Here is a 14,602-nt window from a genome sequence, read left to right on the forward strand (position 1 = left end):
TTCTCGGTTCTCTCTTTTTTTTTTTTTTTTTTNGGAATGTATTTCCATTTGTTTGTGTCATCTATGATTTCTTCCAGTAGTGTTTTGTAGTTTTCCTTGTAGAGGTCTTTCACCTCCTTGGTTAGGTATATTCCTGATTTTTTTTTCAGCTATTGTAAAAGGGGTTGAGTTATTGATTTCATTCTCAGCTTAGATGCTGTTGGTGTATAAGAGAGCTACTGATTTTTGTACACTGATTTTGTAACCTGAATCTTTGCTGAATTCATTTATCTAGGAGCTTTTTGGAGGAGTCTTTAGGGATTTCTAGGTATATAATCATATCATCAGGAAACAGGCACAGTTTGACTTCCTCTTTACCAATTTGGATGCCCTTTATTTCTTTCTCTTGTCTGATTGCACTTCCAGTACTATGTTAAATAGAAAAGTACTGAGAGTGGGCATTTTGTCTTGTTCCAGTTCTCAGAGGGAATGCTTTAAACTTTTCCCCATTCCGTATTATGTCGGCTGTGGGTTTGTCATAGATGGCTTTTATTACATTGAGGTATGGCTCTTGTATGCTGATTTTGCTGAGGGTTTTAATCATAAAGCGATCCTGGATTTTGTTAAATGCTTTTTCTGCATTTATTGAGATGATCATGTGATTTTCATTTTAAATTCTGTTTATGTGGTGTATCATATTTATTGACTTGTGTATTTTGAACCATCCCTGCATCTGTGGTATGAAACCTACTTGATCATGGTGGATTATCTTTTTGATATGTTATTGGATTCAGTTAGCTAGTATTTCATTAAGGATTTATGCATCTATGTTCATCAGGGATATTGGTCTATAGTTTCCTTTTTTGGTTATGTCCTTCCCTGGTTTTAGTATTAGGGTGATACTGGCTTCATAGAATGATTTAGGTAGGATTCCCTCATTCTCTATCTTGTGGAATAGTGTCAATAAGATTGGACCAATTCTTCTTTGAACGTCTGGTAGAATTCATCTGTGAATCTATCTGATCCTGGACTTTTTTTTTGTAGGTAACTTTTATTACCATTTCAATCCTGTTGCTTGTTATTGGTCTTTCAGGTAACGTTAGAAACAAATGCTTGTTCCTCAATGACGCAAAGAAATAGCACTTGAACATAAATTTAATTTTCTCAGCAAGGCAATTTTTACTTCTATAGAAGGGTGTGACTCACAGGTGGAGTAATGGTGAAAGCGTGCTTTAAAATGGAGAACAGGTCCAAGTTAGACGGTTGGAGCTGGTCTCGGACTGCCGGGGCGTCACCCCTTCAGCTACCCCTGCTGACCATGGCAGTGTTTCATGACGAGGTGGAAATCGAGGACTTCCAATAAGACGAGGACTCGGAGACGTATTTCTATCCCTGCCCATGTGGAGATAACTTCTCCATCACCAAGGAAGATTTGGAGAATGGGGAAGACGTTGCAACGTGTCCTAGCTGCTCTCTCATTATAAAAGTGATTTATGACAAAGATCAGTTTGTGTGTGGAGAAACAGTCCCAGCCCCTTCAGCCAACAAAGAATTAGTTCAATGCTGAAGAAGCCTTCAGGAATCCAAATCCTGAACAGTTGGAAATGAGCCCAGATAGAAGTATCAAATGCAGAGCTCCTGGCTTCACAGAGACAACCATTTGTGATTTGCTGTTCTGTGAGAGTGTGGATTCTTTCCATCAGCTGCTGAGTTCATCTTCAGGAAGCAAGTCCAGAACATGACATATCTGGATTTTGTGCTTAGAACCTTACACTGGAAGCATTCTTAATGAGCCATCTAAATTTAAAAGAAGATAATTTCAAAACAGTGCTTTCTTTCCCTTGGTTTCATCATTTTCATATTTTAAACCAAATTCCTTCAGTATCTGATAACAGCATCATCTACCTCAGTCATTAGGATTTCTTAATAAAAAAGAGATTGTAAAAAAAAAAGGAGAACAAAGAATAAGAGAGCTGAACATACAGACATACTGATTCTTTGAAAAGAAAACTTGGAGTTCACTACCTTTGACAAGGGTATCTAATTCTTCCTGATTTAAGCTAGGAGGGTTGTATCTTTCCAGGAATTTATCCATCTCCACTAGGTTTTCTAGTTTATGTGCGTAAAGGTTTTCATAGCAGCCTTGAATGATTTTTGTATTTCTGTGGTGTCGGTTGTAATACCTCCTGTTTTGTTTCTAATTGAGCTTATTTGGATTTTTCTCTTCTTTTCTTGGTTAATCTTGCTAATGGTCTATCAATTTGATTTATCTTTTCAAAGAACCAGCTTCTTGTTTCATTTATCTTCTGTATTTTATCTTATTTTATCTTGTTTCATTATCTTCTGTTGTTGTTATTTGCATTTCATTTAGTTCTGCTCTGATCTTGGTTGTTTCCTTTCTTCTGCTGGATTTGGGTTTGGTTTGTTCTTGTTTCTCTAGTTCCTTGAGGTGTGACCTTAGATTGTCTATTTGTGTTTTCAGGCATTTTGATGTAGGCATTTAGGGCTTTGAACTTTTCTCTTAGCACTGCTGTGTTAGTTTGTTTTGATGCTGCTGATAAAAACATACCTGAAACTGGGAACCAAAAGAGGTTTAATTGGACTTACACAGTTCCACACGGCTGGGGAGGCCTCAGAACCATGGTGGGTGGCAAAAGGCACTTCTTACATGGTGATGGCAACAGAAAAAATGAGGAAGAAGCAAAAGTGATAAACCCATCAGATCTCATGAGACTTACTCACTATCACAAGAATAGCATGGGAAAGACCGGCCCCCATGATTTGATTACCTCCTCCTGGGTCCCTCCCAAAACACGTGAGAATTCTGGGAGATGTAATTCAAGTTGAGATTTGGGTAGAGTCACAGGCAAACCATATCATTCTGCCTCTGGCCCCTCCAAATCTCATGTCCTCACATTTCAAAACCAATCATGCCTTCCCAACAGTCCCCCAAAGCCTTAGCTCATTTCAGCATTAACCCAAAAGTCCATGGTCCAAAGTCTCATCTGAGACAAGGCAAGTCCCTTCTGCCTATGAGCCTGTAAAATAAAAAAACAAGCTAGTCACTTCCTAGACACAATGTGGGTATAGATATTGAGTAAATACAACTGTTCCAAATGGGAGAATTTGGCCAAAACAAAGAGGTTACAGGGCCCATGCAAGTCTGAAATCCAGTGGGCCAAATTTTAAAGCTCCAAAATGATCGCCTTTGACTTTAGGTCTCACATCCAGGTCATACTGATGCAAAAGGTGGGTTCCCATGGTCTTGGGCAGCTCCACCCCTGTGACTTTGTAGGTTACAACCTCCCTCCCAGTTGCTTTCAAGGGCTGGCATTGAGTGTCTGCAGCTTTTCCAGGCGCATGGTGCAAGCTATTGGTGGATGTACCGTTCTGGGGTCTGGAGGGCAGACAGCTCCACTAGGTACTCTGTGGAACTCTGCATGGGGGCTCCGACCCCACATTTCCCTCTGGCACTACCCTAGTACAGGTTCTCCGTGAGGGCCCTGCCCCTGCCGCAAACTTTTGCCTGGGCATCCAGGCGTTTCCATACATCTTCTGAAATCTAGGCAGAGGTTCTCAAATCTCAATTCTTGACTTCTGTGTACCCACAGGCTCAATACCACGTGGAAGCTGCCAAGACTTGGGGCTTCCACCCTCTGAAGTCACAGCTCGAGCTATACATTGGCCCCTTTCAGCCATGACTGGAGTGGGTAGGACACAAGGCACCAAGTCCCTATGCTTCACACAGCATGGGGACCCTGGGCCTGGCTCATGAAACCACTTTTTCTTCCTGGGCTTCTGGGCCTGTGATGGGAGGGGCCATCTCTGACATGGCATGGAGACATTCTCCCCATGGTCTTAGGGATTAACATTATGCTCCTTGTTACTTATGCAAATTTCTGCAGCTGACTTGAATTTCTCCCCAGAAAATGGGTTTTTCTTTTCTATTGCGTAGTCAGTCTGCAAATTTTCCAAACTTCTATGCTCTGCTTCCCTTATAAAACTGAATGCCTTTACCAGTACCCAAGTCACCTCTTGAATGCTTTGCTGCTTATAAGTTTCTCCTGCCAGATACCCTAAATCATCTTTCTCAAGTTCAAAGTTCCACAAATCTCTAAGACGGGCAAAATACCACTGGTCTTTTCGCTAAAACATAGTAAAGTCACATTAACTCCAGTTCCCAAGAAGTTTTTCATCTAAGACCACCTCAGCCTGGATTTTATTGTCCATATCGCTATCAGCATTTTGGGCAAAGTCATTCAACAAGTCTCTAGGAAGTTCCAAACTTTCCCACATTTTCCTGTTTTCTGAGCTCTCAAAACTGTTCCAACCTCTGCCTGTTACCCAGTTCCAAAGTTGCTTCCACATTTTCAGATATCTTTTCAACAATGCCAACTCTACTGGTACCAATTCACTGTGTAAGTTCATTTTCATGCTGCTGATAAAGACACACCTGAGCCAGGTGCGGTGGCTCACACCTGTAATCTCAGCACTTTGGGAGGCCAAGGCAGGGGGATCATGATGTCAGGAGTTCGAGACCAGCCTGGCCAACATGGTGAAACCCTGTCTCTACTAAAAATTCAAAAAATTAGCTAGGCGTGGTGGCATGCACCTGTAATCCCAGCTACTCGGGAGGCTCAGGCAGGAGAATCACTTGAACCCAGGAGGCAGAAGTTGCAGTGAGCTGAGAACATGCCATTGCATTCCAGCCTAAGGGACAGAGCAAGACTCTACCTTGAGAAAAAAAAAAAGGACACATGTGAAACAGGGAACAAAAACAGATTTAATTGGACATACACAGTTCCACATGGCTGAGGAGGCCTTGTGATCATAGTGGGAGGTGAAAGGCACTTCTTACATGGCAGCGGCAAGAGAAAAATGAGGAAGAAGCAAACGCAGGAACCCCTGATAAACCCATCAGGTCTTGTGAGACTTATTCACTATCACAAGAATAGCACGGGAAAGACTGGTTCCCATGATTTGATTACCTCCCCCTGGGTCCCTCCCAAAACACGTGAGAATTCTGGGAGATACAATTCAAGTTGAGATTTGGGTGGGGTCACAGCCAAACCGTATCAACTGCCTTTGCTGTATCCCAGAGGTGTTGATAGGTTGTGTCACTGTTATTGTTCAGTTTGAAGAATTTTTAAATTTCCATTTTGGTTTCATTGTTGACCCAATGATCATTCAGGAGTAGGTTATTTAATTTCCATGTATTTGCATGGTTTTGAAGGTTCCTTTTGGAGTTGGTTTCCGGTTTTATTCTACTGTGGTCTGAGAGAGCACTTGATATAATTTCAATTTTCTTAAATTTATTGAGACTTGTTTTGTGGCCTCTCAGGGTCTATCTTGGAGAAAGTTCCATGCACTGATGAATAGAATGTATACTCTGTGGTTGTTGGGTAGAATGTTCTGTAAATGTTTGTTAAGTCCATTTGTTCCAGGGTATAGTTTAAATCCATTGTTTCTTTGTTGACTTTCTGTCTTGGTGACCTATCTAGTGCTGTCAGTGGAGTACTGAAGTCCCCTACTATTATTGTGTTGCTGTCAATCTGATTTCTTAGGTATAGTAGTAGCTGTTTTATAAATTTGGAAGCTCCAGTGTTAGGCATATATATATATTTAGGATTGTAATATTTTCCTGTTGGACAAGACCTTTTATCATTATATAATGTCCCTCTTTGTCTTTTCAAACTGCTGTTGTCTTAAAGGTTGTTTTGTCTGATAAAGGAATAGCTACTCCTGCTCGCTTTTGGTGTCGATTTACATGGAATGTATTTTCCACCCCTTTAACTTAAGTTTATGTGAGTCCTTAAGTGTTTGAGAACAGACCTTATGTGTTAGGGGAGTCTCTTGAAGGCAGCAGATAGTTGGTTGGTGAATTCTTACCCATTCTGCAATTCTGTATCTTTTAAGTAAAGCATTTAGGCCATTTACATTCAATGTCAGTATTGTGATGTGAGGCACTATTCCATTCATCTTGGTATTTGTTGCCTGTATACTTGTTTTAAATTGATTTTTGTTTTATAGGTCCTGTGAGATTTATGCGGTAAAAGGGTTCTGTTTTGATGTTTTGTTTTGTTTCCAGGATTTGTTTCAAGAATTAGAGCTCCTTTTAGCAGTTCTTGTAGTGCTGGCTCAGTCGTGGTGAATTCTCTCAGCATTTGTTTGTCTGAAAAAGACTTTATCTTTCCTTTATGTATGAAGCTTAGTTTTGCTAGATACAAAATTCTTGACCAATAATTACTTTAAGAGCTGAATATAGGCCCCCAGTCCCTTACAGGGATTGTAGAGTTTCTGCTGAGAAATCTGCTGTTAATTTGATATGTTTTCCTTTATAGGTTACCTGGTGCTTTTGCCTCACAGGCCTTAAGATTCTTTCCTTTGTCTTGACTTTAGACAACCTGATGATAACGTGCCCAGGTGATGATCTTTTTGTGATTAATTTTACCAGGTGTTCTTTGAGCTTCTTGTATTTGAATGTCTAGGTCTCTAGCAAGACTGGGGGTTTTCGTCAATTATTCCCCAAATATGTTTTTCAAACTTTTAGATTTCTCTTCTTCCTCAGGAACGCCAATTATTCTTAGGTTTGGTTGTTTGACACAATCCCAAACTCTTGGAGGCTTTATTTTTTCCTCTTCTTTTTTCTTTGTCTTTGTTGGATTGGGTTAATTTGAAAACTTTGTCTTTGAACTCTGAAGTTCTTTTTCTGCTTGTTTGATTCTATCCCTGAGACTTTCCAGAACATTTTGCTTTCTCTAACTGCATTTATTATTTCCTGAAGTTTTGATTGTTTTTTATTTATGCTATCTATTTCACTGAAGATTTCTCCCCTTGTTTCTTGTATCTTTTTTTGATTTCCTTAAATTGGACTTCACCTTTCTCTGGTGCCTCCTTGGTTAGCTTAGTAACTGACCTTCTGAATTCTTTTTCAGGTAAATCAGGGATTTCTCCTTGGTTTGGATCCATTGCTGGTGAGCAAGTGTGATTTTTTGGGGGGTGTTAAAGAACTTTGCTTTGTCATATTACCAGAGTTGTTTTTCTGGTTCCTTCTCATTTGGGTAGGCTATGTCAGAGGGAAGATCTGGGGCTCAAGGCTGCTGTTCAGATTCTTTTGTCCCATGGGGTGTTCCCTTAATGTAGTACTCCCCGTTTTCCTAGGGATGTGGCTTCCTGAGAGCTGAGATGTAGTGATTGTTATCTCTCTTTTGGATCTAGCCACCCAGCAGGTCTACCAGGCTCCAGGCTGGTACTGGGGGTTGTCTGTGCAGAGTCCTGTGATGTGAACCATCTGTAGTTCTCTCAGCTGTGGATACCAGCACCTGCTCCAGTGGAGGTGGCAGGGGGTGAAATGGACTCTGTGAGTTTCCTTAGTTTTGGTTGTTTAATGCACTATTTTTGTGCTGCTTGGTCTCCTGCCAGGAGGTGGTACTTTCAAGAGAGCATCAGATGTGGTAGTATAGGGAGGATCAGGTGGTGAGCAGGGCCCTAGAACTCCCAAGAGTATATGCCCTTTGTCTTTAATTGCCAGGGTGGGCATGGAAGGACCATAAGGTAGGGGAAGGGCTAGGCGTGTCTGGGTTCAGACTCTCCTTGGATGGGTCTTGCTGTGGCTGCTGTGGGAGATGGGAGTGTGGTTCCCAGGTCAATGGAGTTATGTTGTTCCCAGGAGGATTATGGCTGCCTCTGCTGTGTCTTGCAGGTTGTCAGGGAAGTAGGGGAAAGCCAGCAGTCATAGGCCTTACTCAGCTCCCACACAACCCAAAAGGCCAGTCTCACTCACACCATGCTCTACCCCCAACAGCACTGAGTCTGTTTCCAGGCAGTGGGTGAGCAGGGCTGAGAATGTGCCCCAGGCTACCAGATTCCCAGCTGCGAAAGCAAACAGGGCTTTCGTGCCTCCCCAACCTGTGCAGTCTGCCCACCGGATTCATGTCCTCCCCCAAGATCTGGCCAGGAGACTTTGCATTTGGTTGGAATTGTTACAAAGTTCAGCTGACGGTTTCCTTCTTCCTGTGGTCTTTTCCTAGTACCTCTGGCAGCCCTCCCCAAGAACCCCTGTGAGACAAGGCAGAAATGGCTTCCCAGGGGACCCAGAGAGCCCACAGGGCTTTTCCACTGCTTCCTCTACCCCTGTATTTTGCTGGGCTCTCCAAATTGACTTAGCCCCGGCTAAGGTCAGAGTCTTCTCCCGTTATCTGGACCTTCTGGTTCCCCAGTGAGGGTGTGTGTTTGGGCCAGATGATCCCCCGTTCCCACTTCCACAACTTGTGCACTGACAGTATTTGAAGTGTCTCCCAGGTCATGTGGGAGCAATCTGCTTCCTTCAGAGGGTCTGTGGGTTATCTCAGCTTTTCTGGTTTATTCCTGCAGTAGTTCTGGAGCAAAAGTTCATGATGCAAGTCTCCATACACTGTTCTGTCTGTCCAAGTGGGAGCTGCAATCTGGTCCTGCCTGCCGTCCACCATGATGTTCTTGAAAACCAACAAGTACTTCTTAAATGCTGACGTATCATTTTCCCATATCTGAGGGAGTATGGCAGCGAACAAAACAGACCAAAATTTCTGTTTCCATTGATTTCATTTTCTAGTAGAGATGCACAGATAATTTTTATTTTTTTAATTTTTTTTTGAGAAAGGAGTCTCGGCTGTGTCGCCCAGGCTGGAGTGCAGTGATGCAATCTCGGCTGCACTGCAAGCTCCGCCTTCCCCGGGTTCACGCCATTCTCCTGCGCTCAGCCTCCTGAGTCAGCTGGGACTACAGGCACCCGCCACCGGCCGCCCGGCCTAATTTTTTTTGTATTTTAATTAAGACCGGGGTTTCACACATGGTCTCGATTCTCCTGACCTTGTGATTCGCCGCCTCGGCCTCACCAAAGTGGCTGGACAGGCAGGCGTGAGCCACCGCCGCCCGCAACAGATAATTTTAAATGAAAGACTATATAGTATATTAAAAAGGTGAAAATGATTGAAATATAAACAAAACAATACAAATAATAAATAATAAAATAAAAATAATAAAAGTAAAACAAACTGGGGGTTGGAGCGAGCCAGTGGTTCTTCATCTTTTCTGTGCCATAGGCCTCTGGCCACCTGGGGAAGCCCAAGGATCCCTTCTCAGAGTGTTTTATTTTGAATTAAATTAAATTAAAATTGATTATTATTATTACTATTAGAGTTAGGTTCTCACTATATTTCCCAGGGTGGTCTTGAACCTCTGGCCTCAAGTGATCCTCCCATCTTGGCCTCTTAAAATATTGGGATTTCAGGCAAAAGCCACCACACCAGGCCTCAGAATATTTTTAAATGCACAAAGTAAAATGTATAAAATCACAGAGGAGGCTGGGTAAGGTGGCTCATGCCTGTAATCCCAGCACTTTGGAAGGCTGAGATGGATGAATCACTTGAGGCCAGGAGTTCAAGACCAGCCTGGCCAATATGGCAAAACCTTGTCTCTACCCAAAATACAAAAATAAGCCAAGCATGGTGGCACACACCTGTAGTCCCAGCTACTCGGGAGGCTGAGGCAGGAGAATCACTTGAACTCGGGAGGTGAAGGTTGCAGTGATGGAGATTGTGCCGCTGCACTCCAGCCTGGGTGACAGAGAGAGACTCTATCTCAGAAAAAAATCACAGAGGAAAAATAATATATTAAAATATAGCTACCAAAATAATGAATAAACAAACTTCCAATAAGAGTGATATACATTTTTGAATTAATATATTACTTAATGAGACAGTATATTATAAATATAGGCAAGTCAAAGTTTTAATTTTATTTTAAAATGACACATCATTGAGGGTGTTTATTGCTAAGCTTTAATGAGAGTGTTAAACTGTGAAGTGCTCTTTGACTCACCTCCTTCCACTGATTGATAAACTAATGTGAATAGGGGATCCTCGAAAGCAATTAATATATCTGGGTCACCAGTGTGAGAATGTGAGGCATCGTTGTCCCATGGCAAAGAATTGTCTGATATTGGCTAGCAACACTGCAGAGGCATCAGATGAAAAGACTTTGATCACCTGTATGCAGCAGCAAATGTAATAATTACCTTACTTTTGAGATGTCTGCAACAACTGTCATGTAATGTGAATATCCGTAATTTCCTCTGGGTCACAATTAGTCATATGGCTAATGTGACTGTGGATGCTTCTTGTATTCATAATCAAAGAAAATGACACATTTCAGTGGGACCTTGGTGAAAATAAGATGCAACTACTTTCCTATATGAGTTCATGCACCTCCTTGAATTCTGCCAGTGGTCTGCAGGTCAAGAATATAAGTCATTCATTACCAGCCCACCCAGAGGTGAGATCAGTGTTACCCAACTTCTAATGGCTGGAAAATTCTGATATGGGAAGAAAAGACAACATGGAGGATGGATGCTGGGGAGGCCCCAAAGCAGGATTCCTCCCCCACATTTCACTTCTGTGGGTCATTCATGAACGTGTTAGAATTGGTCATTTGTACTTCCCTTGTTTTAGCAGTGAAAGTCCCACATCTCAGGAAACCCATCTGTCTTGAGCAAACCAGGAAAGTTCATCTCCCTAGTCATGCAGCCTTCTCTGTGATCTCTGGGCATCCATGAGTTCATGAATTTTATCCATGTGAACTTCCACTTACCCTGGTGATAAATTATATAGAGCAAAAATTGACAGATGCACAAGGAGAAATCAGCAAATCTACAATTTAAATGAGAAATTTAGATGTGCCTCTCTCAGTAAATGATATCAAACAGGCAAAATGGGTAACAATAGAGAAATTTGAATGACATTTTCAACAGTGAATGACATATAGAGAAACAGGGAAATAGAAACCTTAAAAATTAGTAAAGCTAGTAGGGTGCGGTGGCTCACATCTGTAATCCCAGCACTTTGGGAGGCTGAGGCAGGTGGATGACGAGGTCAGCAGTTTGAGACTAGCCAATATGGTGAAATCCCATCTCTACTAAGAAAAAAACAAAAAAACAAACAAATTAGTAAGGCTAATGACATTTTGTGCTGGCAAGATTCCTGGGAAAACAGGAATTCATATATATCTAGCGCTGTTATTTTGAAAGGAAATGTGGCAATATCTGGGGAATTTTAAGATGAGCACATCTATGATTCAGCAATTCCACTGATAGATGTTTATCAGGGAGAAAACTCACCCAACTCACCCATGTGCACAAGGAGACATTGCAGCTCTGCTCATAATAGCAAAAAGTCCAAAAAGCTAATCAGTGCTCAATTAAGGATGGGTAATTTGAGCCAGGTGCAGTGGTGTGCACTTGTAGTCCCAGCTACTATAGAGGCCAAGGCAGGAGAATTCCTTGAGCCCAGAAGTTTGAGACCAGCCTGGGTGATATAGTGAAATGACAACGGTGACGATGATGGAGAAGGAGGAGAAGAGGAAGAGGAAGGAGGAGAATAAGAAGAAGAAGAAGAAGAGGAGAGGGAGGAGAAGGAAGAGGAGGAGGAGGAGAAGAAGAAGAAGAAGAAAGTGAAAAAATGGAAAAATGTATCATGCAAACAGAAATCACAAGAAAGCTGGTGTTGCTCTACTAATATTACAGAATAGACTTGAAAACAAAAAATGTTACTAAAGAGAGACATTTTATAATCATAAAAGGGTCAATGTGGCAGGAAGATATAACAATCATAAACATATATGCACTTAACAACAGAGCCCCAAAATAAGTGAAGTAAAAACTGACAAATGAAGGGAGAAATAGGCAATTCAACAATAGTAGCTGAATACTTTCAATAATGAATACAATATCTTGGCAGAAGACCAACAATGAAATAGAAGACTTAAACAACACTATAAACCAACTATACCTAAAAGACATCTTTAGAACACTGCATCCAATAAATTATACATGAAAAGAAGAAAAATTGACCTTTGAACAACACGAGTTTGTGTTTGAACTCTGTTGGTTCACTTATATGTTACTTTTCTGCTGCCTCTGCTACCCCTGAGATGGCAATACCAACCCTTCTCTCTTTCTCCCTCTTCCTCCTCCTCCTCAGCCTACTCAGCATGAACACAATGAGGATGAAGGCATTTATGATGACACCACTTCCTCTTAATAAACAGTAAATATATATTCTCTTCCTTGTGATTTTCTTAATAACATTTTCTTTTCTCTAGCTCATGTTATTGTAAGTATTCACTGTATGATACATATAATATACAAAAAAAAGGGTAGATAACCTGAGGTTTATTCAAACAGTGGACTACTTTATAGTATTTGAAATAAATTTAAGTAGAGTTACATGAACCAATAAGGATAAAACTTAAACACACTAAAAACTGAAAAAAAATCAGGTTGCAAAATGATATGGTGTGATACCATTTATTTTAAATTTTTAAAAACACACAAAATTGTAGGGAAAAGAAAGAAAGATCAGACTGTTACTGTGTCTATGTAGAAAGGGAAGACATAAGAAATTCCATTTTGACCTGTACCTTGAAAAATTGCTTTGCTGAGATGCTGTTAATTTGTAACTTTGTCCCAGTCACTTTGCCCCAACCTTGTGCTTACAGAAACATGTGTTGTATGGAATCAAGGTTTAAGGGATCTAGGGCTGTGCAGGACATGCCTTGTTAACAAAATGTTTATAAGCAGTATGCTTGGTAAAAGTCATCGCCATTCTCTAGTCTCAATAAACCAGGGACACAATGCATTGTGAAAAGCTGCAGGGACCTCTTCCTTGGAAATCCAGGTACTGTCCGAGGTTTCTCCCCATATGGTAGTCTGAAATATGGCCTCGTGGGATGAGAAAGACCTGACCATCCCCCAGCCCGACACCCGTAAAGCGCCTGTGCTGAGGTGGATTAGTAAAAGAGGAAAGCCCCTTGCAGCTGAGATAGGGGAAGGCCACTGTCTCCTGCCTGCCCCTGGGAACTGAATGTTTCGGTATAAAACCCGATCGTACATTTGTTCAATTCTGAGACAGGAGAAAAACTGCCTATGGCCGGAGGCGAGACATGTTGGCAGCAATGCTGCTTTGTTATTGTTTACTCCACTGAGATGTTTGGGCGGAGAGAAACATAAATCTGGCCTACGTGTACATCCAGGCATAGTACCTCCCATTGAACTTAATTATGACATAGATTATTTTGTTCACATGTTTTCTTGCTGACCTTCTCCCTATTATCACCCTGCTTTCCTACCGCATTCCTCTTGCTGAGATAATGAAAATAATAATCAATAAAAACTGAGGGAACTCAGAGACTGGTGCTGCTGCAGGTCCTTGGTATGCTGAGTACAGCTCTCCTGGGCCCACTGTTGTTTCTCTATACTTTGTCTCTGTGTCTTATTTCTTTTCTCAGTCTTTCGTACCACCTGACGCGATATACCCACAGGTGTGGGGGGGCAGGCCACCCCTTCACAAAATAATACTTTGTCTATGGATACCTACATAGGTGGTAGAAATACAAACCCATGCATGGCAATGATACTTACCAATTAAACATTTTTCCTGTGGGGAATAAGGGAGAAAGGAAGGACTCCTGCCCATGGGACCACTAATGCCATGCTAACCCTAATCAGGACTCGGTACTGAGAGTGGGAAGATTCCTTCACACCTAGTTGGGAGTAGCCACAGGGTGTTAATCAGATTCTGAGGCAACCCTTACTCTGCTGTCTGTCACACATGAATTTGAGCTTGTGATCTTGGGCACAACCCACAATCTCTGGACCTTGGTCAACCCATCTGTGAAACGAACTAAAGATATTTGCCCTGGAGAATGGCAGACTCAGTGTCAACATTCACATTGTCAGAAGCAAATGGGAAAGATAATCTATACTGCCTTGTACTGTGTGGCTTCACTGTCAAGAATTTCTCTACTCGGGAGGCTGAGGCAGGAGAATGGCGTAAACCCAGGAGGCGGAGCTTGCAGTGAGCTGAGATCCGGCCACTGCACTCCAGCCCGGGCGATAGAGCGAGACTCCGTCTCAAAAAAAAAAAAAAAAAAGAATTTCTCTCCCCAGGGGATGCAGATGGAATTAAAACATTGTGATTATTCTTAAGCACCTCATGCAACGGCTGCTGCACACCATCTGTGAAGTCAGTTGCAGACCTATGACGAAGAAGTAGAATCATGTGGTCTCCAGGCCTTTGCTGAAATGTCTTCCTGCTGGGTAATTAATTACTTGGTGTTGAAATGCTCTGCGTCAACTCCCTTTGATTTAGTCATCATGCTTGCTTAATGTTCTGTTAATGTCCATGCTGCTTTCTAGGAACTTGCACATCAGTATCCCTGTCCAGGTTAAAGGAATTTGCAATGTCCCCATAGACCCTGAATTTCTACCTTGAGTGAAACAATGAAAAGGGGTGACCATACTCTCATCTTCCCCAGCTGCCTGGTTGCTGCAGTGTAGGGGGTTGGCTATGGGTGGTGGATAATGAATCCCTGTTGGCTCCTATGCCAAACAGACTGACTACACATCAGCTCTGATAACTGACAGATCCCACCCTCAGACAAAAGCAAGAAAATGTGTGTAGCAGTTTGCGTTGTAATTAGTAGGGAATAAACTAAGTGCCTCATGATTTCTGATTCATTGGAATTGAAAACAAAGTAAAGTCTGGTACTGAGAGAGAGTCAGTCCCTGTTTGGTTGACCCCAAAACATT

General features: G+C 41.9%; 1 protein-coding gene across 1 annotated transcript; it reads left to right on the plus strand.

The window, feature by feature from the left end:
- The first annotated feature begins 1,297 nt into the window (after window positions 1-1,297).
- On the plus strand, window positions 1,298-1,608 carry LOC108518556 (DPH3 homolog). Its single transcript, XM_017857002.1, is given in 1 exon segment — window positions 1,298-1,608. A coding segment is annotated over 1 exon segment (249 nt). The 3' UTR covers window positions 1,547-1,608.
- Window positions 1,609-14,602: the final 12,994 nt, after the last annotated feature.

The sequence above is a fragment of the Rhinopithecus bieti genome, unplaced genomic scaffold (assembly GCF_001698545.2).
Source record: "Rhinopithecus bieti isolate Rb0 unplaced genomic scaffold, ASM169854v2 scaffold_44592, whole genome shotgun sequence".
In the NCBI taxonomy this organism is placed as follows: Eukaryota; Metazoa; Chordata; class Mammalia; order Primates; family Cercopithecidae; genus Rhinopithecus; species Rhinopithecus bieti.